The sequence below is a fragment of the Misgurnus anguillicaudatus genome, chromosome 1 (assembly GCF_027580225.2).
Source record: "Misgurnus anguillicaudatus chromosome 1, ASM2758022v2, whole genome shotgun sequence".
Taxonomy (NCBI): Eukaryota; Metazoa; Chordata; class Actinopteri; order Cypriniformes; family Cobitidae; genus Misgurnus; species Misgurnus anguillicaudatus.
This window is the reverse complement of record NC_073337.2, coordinates 9,641,130-9,658,387: the sequence shown is the minus strand read 5'-3', so window position 1 is coordinate 9,658,387 and position 17,258 is coordinate 9,641,130. Positions and strand designations below refer to the sequence as shown.

Below are 17,258 nucleotides of genomic sequence, written 5' to 3'. Positions count from 1 at the left end.
TCAAAAGCGTTCAGGCTACAGAATGACAGAATAAAATACCTTTATACTCCACTATTAAACAAGTATCCATCTCAGGATGAATGCCGTCCATCAAAATCATAAATCTCAGATGCTCATCAACATTGGAAATGGCAGAATAAAAAAGTGAATATCAACTTTTTAATATCAATTTAACATGATTACATTTACATCACACATGTGTACATAAGTAAAGAGTATAGAGCATGTAAATAACATACATTCTGCCATACACCGAAGGGCACCACATTGATGTTTGTTAAATTCACATCACTTCTATCCAGGTACCTACAGGACAGAAATAAAACACTGTTTTTGGAAAGTGTCTGGCAACATCTTGTTAGTTTGATTTGTCTTTGTGTTTCTCTCACCAGAACACCGGGCGTGAGGTGTCTCCAACATAAATGGGAATATCAGGACGCTTCTTTGAAAGTAATTTTAATGTGGGGTAGCTGAAAAGAAAAAATTTAAAAAGTTTTTTTTAAGTGAAAACAGACTTTGTCACACTTATCTTTGGCTGCACACATGAGACTTAAAACATTAAGGATTTTCTGTAAACTGCTTTAGAAAAAATATCAATTGTGAAAAGTATTTTAATACAAATTAAAAAAAAAGTTTTTCAGCTTGAAGCATCATGTGTATCTGGTTAAAATTTTTGTAAAATATAGTTTGTGACACTTCAGAGAGTAAGAGAAATATGAAATGCATTTGAACTGCCAATGTAGTGCAGGGCTCGAAACTGCGACCATTTTGGTCGCATATGCGACCGAAATTTAATCTGTGCGACCTTAAAATATATTTGGGAGCATTTGTGCGACTGCCCATTTTGTTGTGACGCGAGTTGATTGTGATCCTGCGTGCTGGCGCTGTCCAAGGTTCAGTGTTCTCTCCAACGATACATAACCAATCAAATTTCACCATTAAGTTCTTGCGTTTAATGAAGACCGCAGATTGGCTAATATGAGCGTCAGTCATTCCTTGTTGCCGTGGAGCGCGGAAATGTGAAAAGACGAACGCGTCGCGAGCATGACGAGAGCGAGCCTATTACAGCTAAGGTTATTACTGTATTTTTACGACGATCCAGATTCAAATGTAACTCCACCACCGGAAAATACGAGTTGACGTTAAACCTTTTAGAGAGAGTGGCTCTGCTATGAAAATGTAACTTACTGTGTTTACTGTAAATCCTGTAAAACGGCGTTAATGGCGGAATCAAAAAATTTTAAGCGCCAGACGTACCTTGCTTAAACATGGCGAAAGTGCCAAAAACATAAGACGTGTGTTTATTATTGATGGAGACACCGAGCTGTCGGTCAAAGTGTGTTTGATGGTGTATGTGCGCATGCGCTGGTGAATGGACATCCAACAAACATCCTTGTGGTCCATGTTGCTGTGGAATACGACAATGCTGATGGTATGTTTTTGTTGTATTTTTTAAAACACTGCCTATTTAGTAGTAAAAGCATCCTGGTAATGCAGTTATCAATACCAATATATATTAGCCTTCTATATTAGGGTCACTTTTTTGTAATGTCACAATTAATCAGTGTTTTACTTGTTTGCTAGATTTTCTATGTAATCTTAATCATGTTACCTGTAATTGTTAAATTATTATTGCTGCTATACTATTTCAACAGCATTTGGGTATTCATTTAGGAATTTATGCAGCAAAAAATAAAATAAAATAAAATAAAATAGAAGACCAACTTTTAAATGCTGGCCATAGGATGTGTGTCACAGTTCTCTAAACTAAAAGACGACAAAGGCAGGAATTACAGAAACTTACAGGACTTTAATGACGATAGACAGCAAAACACGATGACAAGGGTACAAGCAGACGAGATCAGACCATGGACAGGCACATGAGGGCAAACTATAAAGGGTGAGTGATAATGACAGACAGCTGTAACTATTGATGATAATTAACAAACACAGGTGAGACTAATTAAAGGTAACTAACACAAAGAGCAATGATGAATAATGATAACAATGAACTAAACAGAACCAAAACCCTGACAGTACGCCCCCTCCCGGTAGGCGCGACCTCGCGCCGTAGATAAACAACAAAAGGGGCGAGTGGGAGGGAGCAACAAACAAAAAAGAAAGTGTCCAAAAAAAAAACTGTGATGAAAGGTGAGGGAAGGTCTAGAGCAGGACCCAAAGACCAGACGAGACGAAGCCCCAGGGTGGAGACGCTGGCGGAGGGCGCCAGGGTGATGGAAGTCCTAGTCCCACCCTGGGGACAGACGACAGCGTGGACAACGGAGGGAGGATCCAGGGCGGGGCCACGCGAGCGGAGAACCCGGGGGAAGCCGAGGATCCGGAGGGACGTGGCGGAGCTGGTGGGTCTCCCGACCGAGATGTAGGAGGATTCCGGAGCCACGAGGCGGAGCCAGAGCTAGGGAATCCCGTGGTGACGTCTTCGGGAAGGAGGAGCCCAATGAGCCGGAAGGGTGGAGTAAGAGACACACAGGGGAACGAGGAAAACCCGGAGGTGAGGGCAGGACGACGACTGACCAGGGGCGGAACCAGAGGGGTGACCGAAGCCTGGTGACGTCGTAGTGGGGACGGGAGCTGACGGAGAGGAGGGAGGAGAGACCCGAAGCGAGGCCGCTGGTCCGACGAGCCGAGGCGACCTCTAGGTCTCAGGGAGCGGGGGAGGAGAACTGGAGAAACCCCCGAGACAGTGGGCAGAGAGGCACACCTCGGCTCCGACGAACCAGCGCCGGTGACGCGCTGAGGATGAGCTGAGGTGTGACGCTGTGTCCGCTGACGTAGCTTCGGGTTGGCTGGTGCGGGAAATCCAAAAGGGAAACCGGACGGGACCGGCAGCGCTGACCAACAGCGACTTACGAGGGGCGGGCTGGACGGAATCAGTGGTGACGATGAGGGGTGGGAAATGTCCAAAGCACAATCCGAGCAGATGTTAGAAACCCCAGGGACCGTTATTGGCTCACCCTCAGCGGCGGGGAGATAGACGTCCTCCCTGACGTCATTAGCAGCTCCCACGGCGGCACCCCGGAAACTCTGGTCACGCAACCTGGTCAGGGGGAACATCCGGGGTTTTGGCGACGCTGGGCTCCGAGGGTAGCTCTGGCTCGCAGGTCGCACTGCCGGGTTCTCCACCTGCGGTGGGCAGGAGTTCCGGGTAGGGTGATGTCCGTCTGGTCTCTGGGGGTGGCGATGGTCCGTTGGACCGTCCGAAGTGATCGGACGGTCTCCCTGCTCCAAACCGAGTGCTTGTTTAAACGAAAAATCCATAAATAAAGCTAAAAACGAAACTCATTTTTCGGAAAACAATAAACTCTAATTTGTAACACGGGGGAAAAAACACTAACACGCCACAAACGTTTGGTCTGATCTTCTGTCACAGTTCTCTAAACTAAAAGACGACAAAGGCAGGAATTACAGAAACTTACAGGACTTTAATGACGATAGACAGCAAAACACGATGACAAGGGTACAAGCAGACGAGATCAGACCATGGACAGGCACATGAGGGCAAACTATAAAGGGTGAGTGATAATGACAGACAGCTGTAACTAATGATGATAATTAACAAACACAGGTGAGACTAATTAAAGGTAACTAACACAAAGAGCAATGATGAATAATGATAACAATGAACTAAACAGAACCAAAACCCTGACAGTACGCCCCCTCCCGGTAGGCGCGACCTCGCGCCGTAGATAAACAACAAAAGGGGCGAGTGGGAGGGAGCAACAAACAAAAAAGAAAGTGTCCAAAAAAAAAACTGTGATGAAAGGTGAGGGAAGGTCTAGAGCAGGACCCAAAGACCAGACGAGACGAAGCCCCAGGGTGGAGACGCTGGCGGAGGGCGCCAGGGTGATGGAAGTCCTAGTCCCACCCTGGGGACAGATGACAGCGTGGACAACGGAGGGAGGATCCAGGGCGGGGCCACGCGAGCGGAGAACCCGGGGGAAGCCGAGGATCCGGAGGGACGGGGCGGAGCTGGTGGGTCTCCCGACCAAGATGTAGGAGGATTCCGGAGCCACGAGGCGGAGCCAGAGCTAGGGAATCCCGTGGTGACGTCTTCGGGAAGGAGGAGCCCAACGAGCCGGAAGGGTGGAGTGAGAGACACAGGGGAACGAGGAAAACCCGGAGGTGAGGGCAGGACGACGACTGACCAGGAGCGGAACCAGAGGGGTGACCGAAGCCTGGTGACATCGTAGTGGGGACGGGAGCTGACGGAGAGGAGGGAGGAGAGACCCGAAGCGAGGCCGCTGGTCCGACGAGCCGAGGCGACCTCTAGGTCTCAGGGAGCGGGGGAGGAGAACTGGAGAAACCCCCGAGACAGTGGGCAGAGAGGCACACCTCGGCTCCGACGAACCAGCACCGGTGACGCGCTGAGGATGAGCTGAGGTGTGACGCTGTTTCCGCTGACGTAGCTTCGGATTGGCTGGTGCGGGAAATCCAAAAGGGAAACCGGACGGGACCGGCAGCGCTGACCAACAGCGACTTACGAGGGGCGGGCTGGACGGAACCAGTGGTGACGATGAGGGGTGGGAAATGTCCAAAGCACAATCCGAGCAGATGTTAGAAACCCCAGGGACCGTTATTGGCTCACCCTCAGCGGCGGGGAGATAGACGTCCTCCCTGACGTCATTAGCAGCTCCCACGGCGGCACCCCGGAAACTCTGGTCACGCAACCTGGTCAGGGGGAACATCCGGGGTTTTGGCGATGCTGGGCTCCGAGGGTAGCTCTGGCTCGCAGGTCGCACTGACGGGTTCTCCACCTGCGGTGGGCAGGAGTTCCGGGTAGGGTGATGTCCGTCTGGTCTCTGGGGGTGGCGATGGTCCGTTGGACCGTCCGAAGTGAACGGAAGGTCTCACTGCTCCAAACCGAGTGCTTGTTTAAACGAAAAATCCATAAATAAAGCTAAAAACGAAACTCATTTTTCGGAAAACAATAAACTCTAATTTGTAACACGGGGGAAAAAACACTAACACGCCACAAACGTTTGGTCTGATCTTCTGTCACAGTTCTCTAAACTAAAAGACGACAAAGGCAGGAATTACAGAAACTTACAGGACTTTAATGACGATAGACAGCAAAACACGATGACAAGGGTACAAGCAGACGAGATCAGACCATGGACAGGCACATGAGGGCAAACTATAAAGGGTGAGTGATAATGACAGACAGCTGTAACTAATGATGATAATTAACAAACACAGGTGAGACTAATTAAAGGTAACTAACACAAAGAGCAATGATGAATAATGATAACAATGAACTAAACAGAACCAAAACCCTGACAGTACGCCCCCTCCCGGTAGGCGCGACCTTGCGCCGTAGATAAACAACAAAAGGGGCGAGTGGGAGGGAGCAACAAACAAAAAAGAAAGTGTCCAAAAAAAAAACTGTGATGAAAGGTGAGGGAAGGTCTAGAGCAGGACCCAAAGACCAGACGAGACGAAGCCCCAGGGTGGAGACGCTGGCGGAGGGCGCCAGGGTGATGGAAGTCCTAGTCCCACCCTGGGGACAGACGACAGCGTGGACAACGGAGGGAGGATCCAGGGCGGGGCCACGCGAGCGGAGAACCCGGGGGAAGCCGAGGATCCGGAGGGACGGGGCGGAGCTGGTGGGTCTCCCGACCGAGATGTAGGAGGATTCCGGAGCCACGAGGCGGAGCCAGAGCTAGGGAATCCCGTGGTGGCGTCTTCGGGAAGCAGGAGCCCAACGAGCCGGAAGGGTGGAGTGAGAGACACACAGGGGAACGAGGAAAACCCGGAGGTGAGGGCAGGACGACGACTGACCAGGAGCGGAACCAGAGGGGTGACCGAAGCCTGGTGACGTCGTAGTGGGGACGGGAGCTGACGGAGAGGAGGGAGGAGAGACCCGAAGCGAGGCCGCTGGTCCGACGAGCCGAGGCGACCTCTAGGTCTCAGGGAGCGGGGGAGGAGAACTGGAGAAACCCCCGAGACAGTGGGCAGAGAGGCACACCTCGGCTTCGACGAACCAGCGCCGGTGACGCGCTGAGGATGAGCTGAGGTGTGACGCTGTGTCCGCTGACGTAGCTTCGGATTGGCTGGTGCGGGAAATCCAAAAGGGAAACCGGACGGGACCGGCAGCGCTGACCAACAGCGACTTACGAGGGGCGGGCTGGACGGAACCAGTGTTGACGATGAGGGGTGGGAAATGTCCAAAGCACAATCCGAGCAGATGTTAGAAACCCCAGGGACCGTTATTGGCTCACCCTCAGCGGCGGGGAGATAGACGTCCTCCCTGACGTCATTAGCAGCTCCCACGGCGGCACCCCAGAAACTCTGGTCACGCAACCTGGTCAGGGGGAACATCCGGGGTTTTGGCGACGCTGGGCTCGGAGGGTAGCTCTGGCTCGCAGGTCGCACTGCCGGGTTCTCCACCTGCGGTGGGCAGGAGTTCCGGGTAGGGTGATGTCCGTCTGGTCTCTGGGGGTGGCGATGGTCCGTTGGACCGTCCGAAGTGATCGGACGGTCTCCCTGCTCCAAACCGAGTGCTTGTTTAAACGAAAAATCCATAAATAAAGCTAAAAACGAAACTCATTTTTCGGAAAACAATAAACTCTAATTTGTAACACGGGGGAAAAAACACTAACACGCCACAAACGTTTGGTCTGATCTTCTGTCACAGTTCTCTAAACTAAAAGACGACAAAGGCAGGAATTACAGAAACTTACAGGACTTTAATGACGATAGACAGCAAAACACGATGACAAGGGTACAAGCAGACGAGATCAGACCATGGACAGGCACATGAGGGCAAACTATAAAGGGTGAGTGATAATGACAGACAGCTGTAACTAATGATGATAATTAACAAACACAGGTGAGACTAATTAAAGGTAACTAACACAAAGAGCAATGATGAATAATGATAACAATGAACTAAACAGAACCAAAACCCTGACAATGTGTAAAGCCCGGCGGTGGTGTTTTATTTTTAATAAAATAAATCTATTAACATTTACATTGTAGTTGTGGTGCTTTTTAATTTTTGGATGGATGCGCCTAAATTATTGCTGGTGCTCCTAACTCTTAAAAGTTGGGAGCACCAGTGCTCCCAAATAAAAAAGTTAATTTTGAGCCCTGTAGTAAGAATCCAAATACGGCGTTATGACATCACAAATATGCTAATTAAGTAATGATATAATCTAGCATTCAGTGACTTTCCAAGCAAGCTTTAGCTAATTTCCATTGAATATAATTGGCAACACTGAGTGCTCCAGAGGGAGAAAAGTGTTTATTCAGCCTAAGCACATTTATTGTGTTGTGTACCGCTAGCTTCTCAATAAACAACAAGAAAAAAGAATGAGTTAAAGCCTCCATGTAAATGCTTACAAGACATAACCTTACAAAAGACGTTTGACCTAATTGTAAAAGTTGACCGAATGAAGAGTGAGTTTAACCATAGCATTTGTTGGTGGGTAAGAAACAAACCTCAGATGGTCGGAGTGCATGTGACTGATGTAAATGAGATCAGCCTGACAGAGTCTCTCCATGGCATCAGATGGAGGTTCGTGTAAGAGCCACCATCCTCTGGCAAACGCTGGTCCTGTCAGCCAGGGATCAAACATCAACCGCTTGACTCCTGCTTTGAGTTCCATACACGCATGTGTAATGTATGTCAACTAACACAAAAGACATACATCACATTTATTCACCCACTGATTTCAGCTTTTAGTTTCAAGAATGTGTAAGAAAACAACAGACAAAATGATTAATTCAACACAGAGGTAAGTAATATAAATGCAACAAGTTTATTGAAAACAGGAATGCAGCAGTTGTGAGTATGCAAAAAGTGTAAAGTCCACACTCGCCTCCTTACCTGTCTGATTGTCTTTCATTTCTGTGTTTCTCAATGCACATACAGTACTCATACATCTTATGCAATTTTGACTATGTTCACACTATAAGTTAAAATCAGATTTTTGTGCATATTTTGTGCACTTTTGTCATCCCAGAACGGGAAAAAAATTCATGATTAAGTCTGTGATTACCTGTGTCTCTACACATGTTGTATATTTGATTCGTTGTCCTTGCGGACTGGGGTATGTTGGCAAAACTTCACGTCAACTAAAGCAAAGAATCAGTGAACATAAAAGCACCATCAGGAGAAAAGATTTAAATTATCCAGTAGCGGCACACTTTTTATCTCATAATCATGATGTGTCAACCTTACGGTTTTGTGGGATAGAGGTAGTCAGAATGCCACCTAGAGGCGGAAATATTGAATTGCTCTTACAGAGACGAGAACTCTTTTGGATTTTTACTCTAAACACGTTATCTCCTTTCGGGATGAATGATGAGGCAATTTATAATGTAATGTTATAATCTTATATTTCTCTAAAATGTATGAGGAAACATTATTGATTATGATGGTGACTGTATGAAGATGTGTTCTACCATTCATTGACCTTTATTATAAGGATGTGTTCTACTATCTATTGTGATATGACGAGTTTATGAGATTTATATTCTATTATTCATTGTAATATGATGAGTTTATTAGTTCTACCATTTATTGTAATGTGATGAGTTTATGATGATGTATTTTTCCATTCACTGTGATTGGTTGTGATGAGTTTATGATGATTTTGTGTTGCTCATTGTGATTGGTTTAGTCTTGACCTTGACAATGTGATTGGTCAAGATAATCTTTTTAAATACACGGAAGTGACATGTATTTAATAGATGTTTTGATGCCTGAAGAAGATCGAAAGATCGAAACGTTGCAATAAATCATTGATAGTTTTTTGCAAGTGGATAGTGTGCGGGATTTCCCTTTTTTCTGTCTATATTTGGACTTTCGTGTCTTTTTTTCCTACGCACCTATCGCACACAGGTGTGCGACGTTTATGTGAGTGCATATTGTTGTGACATTGAAGAGCAGAGCTTTTTACCCAAAGTTGAACATTTTTTAACTCTCGGTTCCCAGCTTGAAAAGCACTGTGCTTCCACTGGAAACAATTGAAAACATACGCCAGCCGCCGGTGTAAACGCCTTGGTGTATAAATAAAATATATTATAATTTAGTTTTTTAGACACACCAGCATTGCATGATACAAGCAGTGCATTGAGGAACAGATTACAGATTGTTTAAGTTGTTGTTGTATTTTACCGTGAGCTCTCCAGTTTGTAGCTCTTGTGCCTCTCGAGGGTCCACAGTCCAAGGGTCAGGTGGATTCAACTCAACCAGCTCCAAACTCCCATCAGTATCTGACAGCACAACCTCTATACAAACACAATAACAAAGAGCACTTGTAATCCAATTACAACACGAGTAAACCTATGACATACTCTATGTACGTATGTAACCTCCGTTCCCTGAGGGAGGGAACGAGACGTTGTATTGATAAAGTGACACTAGGGGTTCGACCTTGAGAGACCAATCGCTCTGATTCTCTATGTAATGGGCCAATGAGAATTGGCGAATGAAATACAAATGAAATTTACATACCGTGACCTCGCCCGAAAATCCAGGTATAAAACGGTGGCTGTTAGGGGATTTCATTCAGTTTTAGTGCTGAGGAGCCGATCTAAAGACCATCTGGTCAGTGGGAGGTCAGCGTTGAGGGACACAACGTCTCGATCCCTCCCTCAGGGAATGGAGGTTACATACATAACCAAGACGTTGCCCTTCTGTTACTCACTCGACGTTGTGTCAATGAAGTGACACTAGGGGATCCCTATGTAAGATGCCGCAATGCTGAGAAAGTTATCACCTATGCCAAAGAGGAGCTAGCAAGCAATGTTCCAGGGAACTTTGCATAGGTCAATAACCATCTCGTGCACAGGGAAAGTGAACCGTACCAAATGGGACACAAAAAGGTTTCCACAAAGGCATGATGCCAACCCGACACTGGGAGGTTTTGGAGAGACATGCGGAGAACACAAACCATCTATGGGAGGTATAATTGAAAAACATTTCCAAAAATAAGGAAACAAACTCAGAGCCACAAAGCATGGAGCTAGCATGGCATAGGGAAGACCCAGGGAAGACCCAAGGTTTAAGAAAAGGAAACTTAAAGGGGAAATATAAATCAGGATCGAAGGAGTAGCCCAACTTGCAGCATTGCAGATGTCTGAAAGAGGGACACTAAACAGTGCCAAGGAGGAAACTACACTTCTAATAGAATAAGCCCATACCCCTAGTGGACAGGGCAAATTCTGTGAACGATATGCCAAAGAGATGGCATCCTCGATTCAAGAGCGATTCCCTTTTTGGAGATAGCCTTCCCTTTCTGCTGACCTCCAAAACAGACAAAGAGCTGATCAGAAATTGTAAAATTCTGAGTATGGTCCAAGTAGGTGTGGAGCGCACGTACCGGACAAACCAATGTTGGGTCATACTAGGAAGGGCATGGGTGTTCACTACCTGATCTTGAAATAGAGTTGTATGAACCTTGGGCACATGGCCAGACCGGGGTCTCAAGATAAAGTGAGTTCAAGGCACCCATTGGTAGCAAAGAAACTTGGAGATACCAAGGCTCAAAGTGGGGCTTCTGAGGACCAAAGGACATCAGTAAGGTCTGAAGAGGGAACAAGGCTAGACCTAGAAGACCAAAGAAAGGCATTGAGCCCGGGGTTCTCTCTCCACAGGGGAGAAAAGAGTGCCGTTGACACGGAAGAGTCGAATGGTCCCATGAGCCATTTTGAAAAGTCACTCCAAAGCCATGTCGAAGGGATGATGGAATTCAGGGCTTGGGGGGGGTTCAGAACTGTGGACCATACCCAATGGCTATGGGACCACCCACCACCCTCAGCATCACAATAGGAAAGAAATCTCTGCTACGTGATGCACCAGTGAGAGCGGAGGTGTGCAGGACCGAACATACTGTGTCCAAGCACAATGGTGGTCCAAACCCAATGGACTATGGGACCACCCTCCATCCTTAAGATCATTTGCCAAACCGCCATATTGGGCAAGAAAAGCCAGGAAAGGCTTAACTGGACTACTGTCCAGTGACCCAAAGTGCACGCCTTTACTACAGTCACTAAGCACGTGGTACCTGTACCGTGAGTCGTTACTACCCCCGAGAGGTGGAGCTAGCCCAACAGGGTGCAATGCCAATCCCTGCCGTAGCAAAGGACCCAACGTGCTCTGGACAAGACCCTACTGTTCTGCCAGGAGATGGCGCAGCATGCAAATGCACTGCCACAATGCACACCACCTGTGATGGCGGACAGGATAAAGAAATGAAAATTAACCAATGGTGATCCTCAATTTCATTATGTTATCATGCACATCTGGAAAGAAAGGTACCGAGGTCAGACATAACCAAGGCATGTGCAATCACAAGTTACCACTCAGCCAGCTCAGAACCCTGGGGTCTGGTAAAGGGTCCAACAGCCCGATGCTCTGAGCGGCCCGGGAAAGCACAGCTGCCATCTGGGCGATATCTTGGACAGCGCCACACACCCGAGGGGGTACAAGCTAGTCATCAACCACTTGGTGAAAAAGCTCACCTTATGATGCTGCAATTGATAACTTTACTCATATATAAGTTCCCAAAAGTAACCAACAGTCAGCTAAAAAGGTGTCTATTAATACCCAAAGCAACTTCACAGATTGCAACAGTCACACTGGGCAATGAGCAACTGTTAGGATAGAAAAATTTGACACAGATTACCACATTAAACCCAGCTCATCTTCAACTATTGGCTTCAAAAAAGATTTTCACAAATATGGGTGATGTCACAGACCCTACGTCCATGTTTTTACAGTCTATGTAAAATATATTGCAAATATTTTGTTTTGCATCTGAAAATATCCACGTACATGTCTGAAAAGGCATCTTTTAGAGTTATTAATGCTAATGTAATCTTATTTTGCAGTAATATCATGATTTCTACATGTTTTATAATTTCCCTGTGTTTTATCTTTCACACTTATTTCTATCCTATTTTTTTCTTATGTCTTTCCAAAAATGTATTTTTATTGTTCGTAACAATATTTTTAACATCTTTACATGCATCATCTTCATAAAGAAAATAATACTGGTCTGTTGCTTAGATCACAAATGGCATTTTTGATGTTAAATGACGTTTTTACACCTTATATTGTAGTATTGAAACACTTTATATCCAAATGTCACAAAAGTTACTAAAATCAATGAACAGCACTAATAAAGCCCCATTCTTACAGATCATTAACTAAAAAAAGTTGGTTTAGGGTTTAGTTACTCTTTAATGCCTTGTCATGATGGCAGAGTTCTGGCAGTCCCATGTTCTATGTGGAGGCTCATGACCTTGTGTCTTCAGTGTCTCGTCTCTTGTCTCCGCCCCCTTGTTCTCCCAGTTAATTGTTTAATCATTAGTTAATTCCCTTCACCTGTTTTCCCCTTGTTATCTCGTTTAGTTTTTTTGTTTAGGCCCTGTTAACACGTACATGGTTATTTTTAAAAACGGAGAGATTTTACCTTTGTTTACACGCAAATGGAGAACTCGCCTCTGAAACCGATTGTTTCTAAAAACTCCGGCTAGAGTGGAGATCTTGAAAATCTTTGGTTGCACGATTGCATGTAAACTGAGACAAACGGATGTTTAAGCAGGCAACGTCACAGAGTATGCCCCAGAGCTCGCACCTACGTCAAAAGTGCGACCTATGTTTACATGTGACTGCTACTCTGAACGCTTCCAAGATCACATTTAAGTTCGTGCAAACTCGTTTCGTGTGTTTGTATTTGCAAATACAGCTGCTCCATTATGTTGAGGAGCAGACACGAGTGCTCGGAGGTCAGCAATTTTACGCGTGTTTGACTTCATGCGGCGCTGCAAAAACCGACAGACGGATTATGTCAAAGTACCGCGAGAGCAATTCAAAATTAGACCTCTACGTGTGATTCCTCAACTCGCTCTCACGGTAATTTGACGTCATCGATAACCTACTGCAACAACTCCTCCCTTCAACATGAAGAACCAGTTCGCGTCACCACCAACGCTGCCGGTGATTGGCTTACGTGGGCTTGAGCTTCTCTTGACGGCATATATGCACGGGTACGTGTACATAAACACTTTTCTGAAAACTGACATGTGTGCACGATATTATTTTTGAGAGCTTGAAATGTCCGTTTATGAAAATAGCCGCCCACGTGTAAACATAACCTCTGTCTGTTAGAGAAAGTCAAGATTCACCTGGGAGCAATTTACCAATTCAAGACAGATTTAGAAAAAATGTCTAATGGAAATGTATAGAAATATGTTTGACCATATCCTGTATTATGACAACATGTTCAACCATTTTGCATGTAAAGACTTATACTATGAACTAATGCCTAAATGTTGTGTGGAGTGAGACTATTCAACAGAGACCCATTATAATACATTTTGATCAACATGACATAAGCAACTGATAATGTAGGAAAAAGCAGAGAATTGTACATAATCATTTGCATGGATGTACTAAAGCATTTGCAACTTGTTCAAAGAAATGAAAAACTGCATTTCTGATGTGCACAACTGACACAATGATGTGAGAATTGAACAAGCAGTTTTGAGAATTTCAATTCTGATCTGAGAAATGTACCAAAGCGACTGAGAAAAACTGTAAACAATGCCATGACTGTTACACACCACACAAACACGCAGTGCGGCATAACAAACAGACCGCCAACCGCAGGCCAAAAGCAGAGCGCTAACACAAAGTTGTCCGCCACCGAAGCACGCACACCCAGGAGAAGAAAAATTTTCAAAAATATATATGGATTATCAAATTTTAATGATCCCGGACGAGCCCCCAATAAATGTTACGACCCAAGGCTGTCTAGGGTGAGGGATGTAACATTTTATTTGAAAAACTTTTCCTTTTTGGGTGTGTGTGTGTGTTTGTTTGGATGGCAGGAGACAGACACGGGAATAAACTGAAAATTATTTATTAAATGTGAACCAGTGAACAAAGTGACAAAAGTGTGAATAATAATAATGATAATAATGATAATGATAATAATAATAAGAAGAAGAAAACAAAAATGAGAATAGAAAAATAATATTTACAATATTTACAGGGGTAGAACACAAAACACAGAACCAAAGGAAAGGGGACGAGAGTGGTGCTAAATCAACGAAAGAAACAAAACAAAACGAAGCTAACTATTTTTAAAGACCTCTAAACTAACTAAAGAAAAGAAAAAGAAAACAAAAGGGTCTTCAGCGTATACACGCCCTAACTAAACTACACTAGCTAGCTAAAAGTCTATGGAGCGAGATATGTTTCTTTATTACATGCGATAAATTAAATGATCTGAGAGAAATAAAACTATTTGAAAGAAAAAGTTATCACACTGATAGCAAAGAAGCATTTCATGAGAAAAAAAGAATATTTGAGAGAAAAAGTTTTCATACCAATAGCAAAAAATTATAATATTTGAGACTAAAAAAAAGTTTTGAGAGAAAGTATTTTCTCATTATAGAAGATAAAAAATATACATTTGAAATTTTTTTTTATTATTTCTGAGAAAAAAAAATCTCTCAAGTACATGTTTTTTGCTATTAGTGTGAAAACATTTTCTCTACAAAAAAAAGTGTTTCTATCAAAACGCTTTTCTTTGCTCTCGATGCAATTTCTTGCTCTCGTGTCAGGATTTTGCTTTCTCTGTGAAAATTGTGTCATGGGCGGGGCCACGTTCCTATTGGCCAGTCGGGAAAGCATCGTCTTGTCTTGGGAATCGAACTGAATCATTACACCGTTGTTCGGTTCACCTAGATAGATGGCGTCTCTGCTTTTAGTTGAGCACGGACACTCTAATGTTTGAGTAAGATGATGACACACAACTCGATGGATAGCTGGCTGAGCAAGGTCACAGCACTGAAGATTAAACATTAAAAAATGAAATGGTACTCTTATTCATGAATGAATGTGTATTATATTACTAGCGTGCTAATCGCTAATTAGCCATCATGCTAGGTAAACTTGCAAATGCCAAATGAATGTTTTGATTCACTCCTTAACTTAGTGAGTAGTTTCTACCTTTGCACTTGCTAGCCTCAAAGCACCTGAAGAGTAACTGCTTGTTCATCATATACAACCTCCTGTACAACTTTCAACCAATGTTAGTGTGCATGGAGGAAGTACAGAAAAATAAGGGACCTAGCTGCCGCAGCGCGGGGGGCCACACACGCCTACGGTGACCACAGTCCCGATGTCGTACGTGCCAGTGGTGGTATATCATAACTTAAATGTGTTTTTGTTTTCATAAAAATATTAACATTGATACCATTATAATAAGATAGCTGCTATTGAAATCAGTGTGAACAGATGCACTCAGTCTCTCAATATCACAACTTAAGTGGTCATATTGAATACACAGCTATGACAATAATAAATAGGGCAACAAAGTAATAATAATAATAATAATTTGTTACACTTATTTAGCGCTTTTCTGCAACACTCAAAGCGCTTTACATAAAGGGGGAATCTCCTCAACCACCACCACAAAAAATAAGCTTTGGAGGAACTTGTGAGATGTGAACCATATTTTTATTAACTTATTAAATTAACAGATCCATAACTTAGTAATTAGGAAGGTTCTCTGTCAAGTTCAGCTGTCTCGAATTTTTCTTGCGCTCCTCTGATGTCATTCACTTGGACTTGATTTATTCAAAAACTCCCCAACTGCTTTGCAATCAGAAGCTTAAGCTTACCTGAAACTATAAGGAAAATAGACTATAGAGGCTTTCTGAAATGAATGAAAGGACTAGAGATGACTATTGGAGCATGTCAGACCTACTTTTTTTATAAGTGTAATTCTTGTCACATTGTCACTTGTCACAATTTAACACATAATTGTGTTATGTTTGGAACAACACTGGGTGTGTTAATTTTAACACATTGTTTTGTGTTAAACTATTCAACACATGTGTTATTTCGTATTGATTTTGAGTTTATGTAAATAAAACACTAGATGTGTTGTCCTTATAAGAAAGATATCTCAATTTAACACATTCGTTTTAAGAGTGTATGTAAAATACGGGACAAATCGCGTCCCGTATTGATTTGATACGCGTCATTTTGCCCGTAAATACGGGACGATTTCGTGTTTCACGGGACGGGTGGCATTGCCCCCTTCCATGCACACGTTGGTTGAAAGTTGTACAGGATGTTGTATATGATGAACAAGCAGTTACTCTTCAGGTGCTTTGAGGCTAGCAAGTGCAAAGGTAGAAACTACTCACTAAGTTAAGGAGTGAATCAAAACATTAATTTGGCATTTGCAAGTTTACCTAGCATGATGGCTAATTAGCGATTAGCACGCTAGTAATATAATACACATTCATTCATGAATAAGAGTACCATTTCATTTTTTAATGTTTAATCTTCAGTGCTGTGACCTTGCTCAGCCAGCTATCCATCGAGTTGTGTGTCATCATCTTACTCATACATTAGGGTGTCCGTGCTCAACTAAAAGCAGAGACGGGCGGCATCTAGGTGAACCGAACAACGGTGTAATGATTCAGTTCGATTCTCAAGACAAAACGATGCTTACCCGACTGGCCAATAGGAACGTGGCCCCGCCCATGACACAATTTTCACAGAGAAAGCAAAATCCTGACACGAGAGCAAGAAATTGCATCGAGAGCAAAGAAAAGCGTTTTGATAGAAACACTTTTTTTTTTTAGAGAATATGTTTTCACACTAATAGCAAAAAACATGTACTTGAGAGATTTTTTTTCTCAGAAATAATAAAAAAAAAATTCAAATGTATATTTTTTATCTTTTATAATGAGAAAATACTTTCTCTCAAAACTTTTTTTTAGTCTCAAATATTATAATTTTTTGCTATTGGTATGAAAACTTTTTCTCTCAAATATTCTTTTTTTTCTCATGAAATGCTTCTTTGCTATCAGTGTGATAACTTTTTCTTTCAAATAGTTTTATTTCTCTCAGATCATTTAATTTATCGCATGTAATAAAGAAACATATCTCGCTCCATAAAAGTTGGGGAAAAACATACAAGGGTGGCACTCACTCCTAAACTAGTGTGTCTAATACAAAATTAATATTTCCCTATGTGTGCACAATGTATGTCGCGCGACAAACTTACCTGTCCGCCTTTCCCTGGCACGGGGAAAATGAAACGCCAGAACATTCAGGACAAAACAACGGCATAAATGAGATAACGAAAAACAAGAATGAACTGACATACACAGGCGGGGTAAATATAACAAGCGAAACAGACAGTACACAGTAACAGAAGGGTGTATAGTAATTGTACAGTATATACAGAAGATGAGCCGCA

At 43.7% G+C, this 17,258-nt stretch overlaps 1 protein-coding gene across 1 annotated transcript in view; it reads right to left on the bottom strand.

Annotated features, from left to right (window-relative positions):
• Positions 1-17,258, bottom strand: part of LOC141349227 (cytidine monophosphate-N-acetylneuraminic acid hydroxylase-like) — a 33,589-nt gene that overhangs the window by 6,097 nt on the left and 10,234 nt on the right. The window contains exons 3-7 of the mRNA XM_073869068.1: positions 9,143-9,255; positions 7,462-7,652; positions 390-470; positions 243-306; positions 40-124 (exon numbers count right to left, since the gene is read on the bottom strand). Of these exons, the coding sequence (XP_073725169.1) occupies positions 40-124; positions 243-306; positions 390-470; positions 7,462-7,652; positions 9,143-9,255 (534 nt within the window). The remainder of the gene's footprint in view (positions 1-39; positions 125-242; positions 307-389; positions 471-7,461; positions 7,653-9,142; positions 9,256-17,258) is intronic.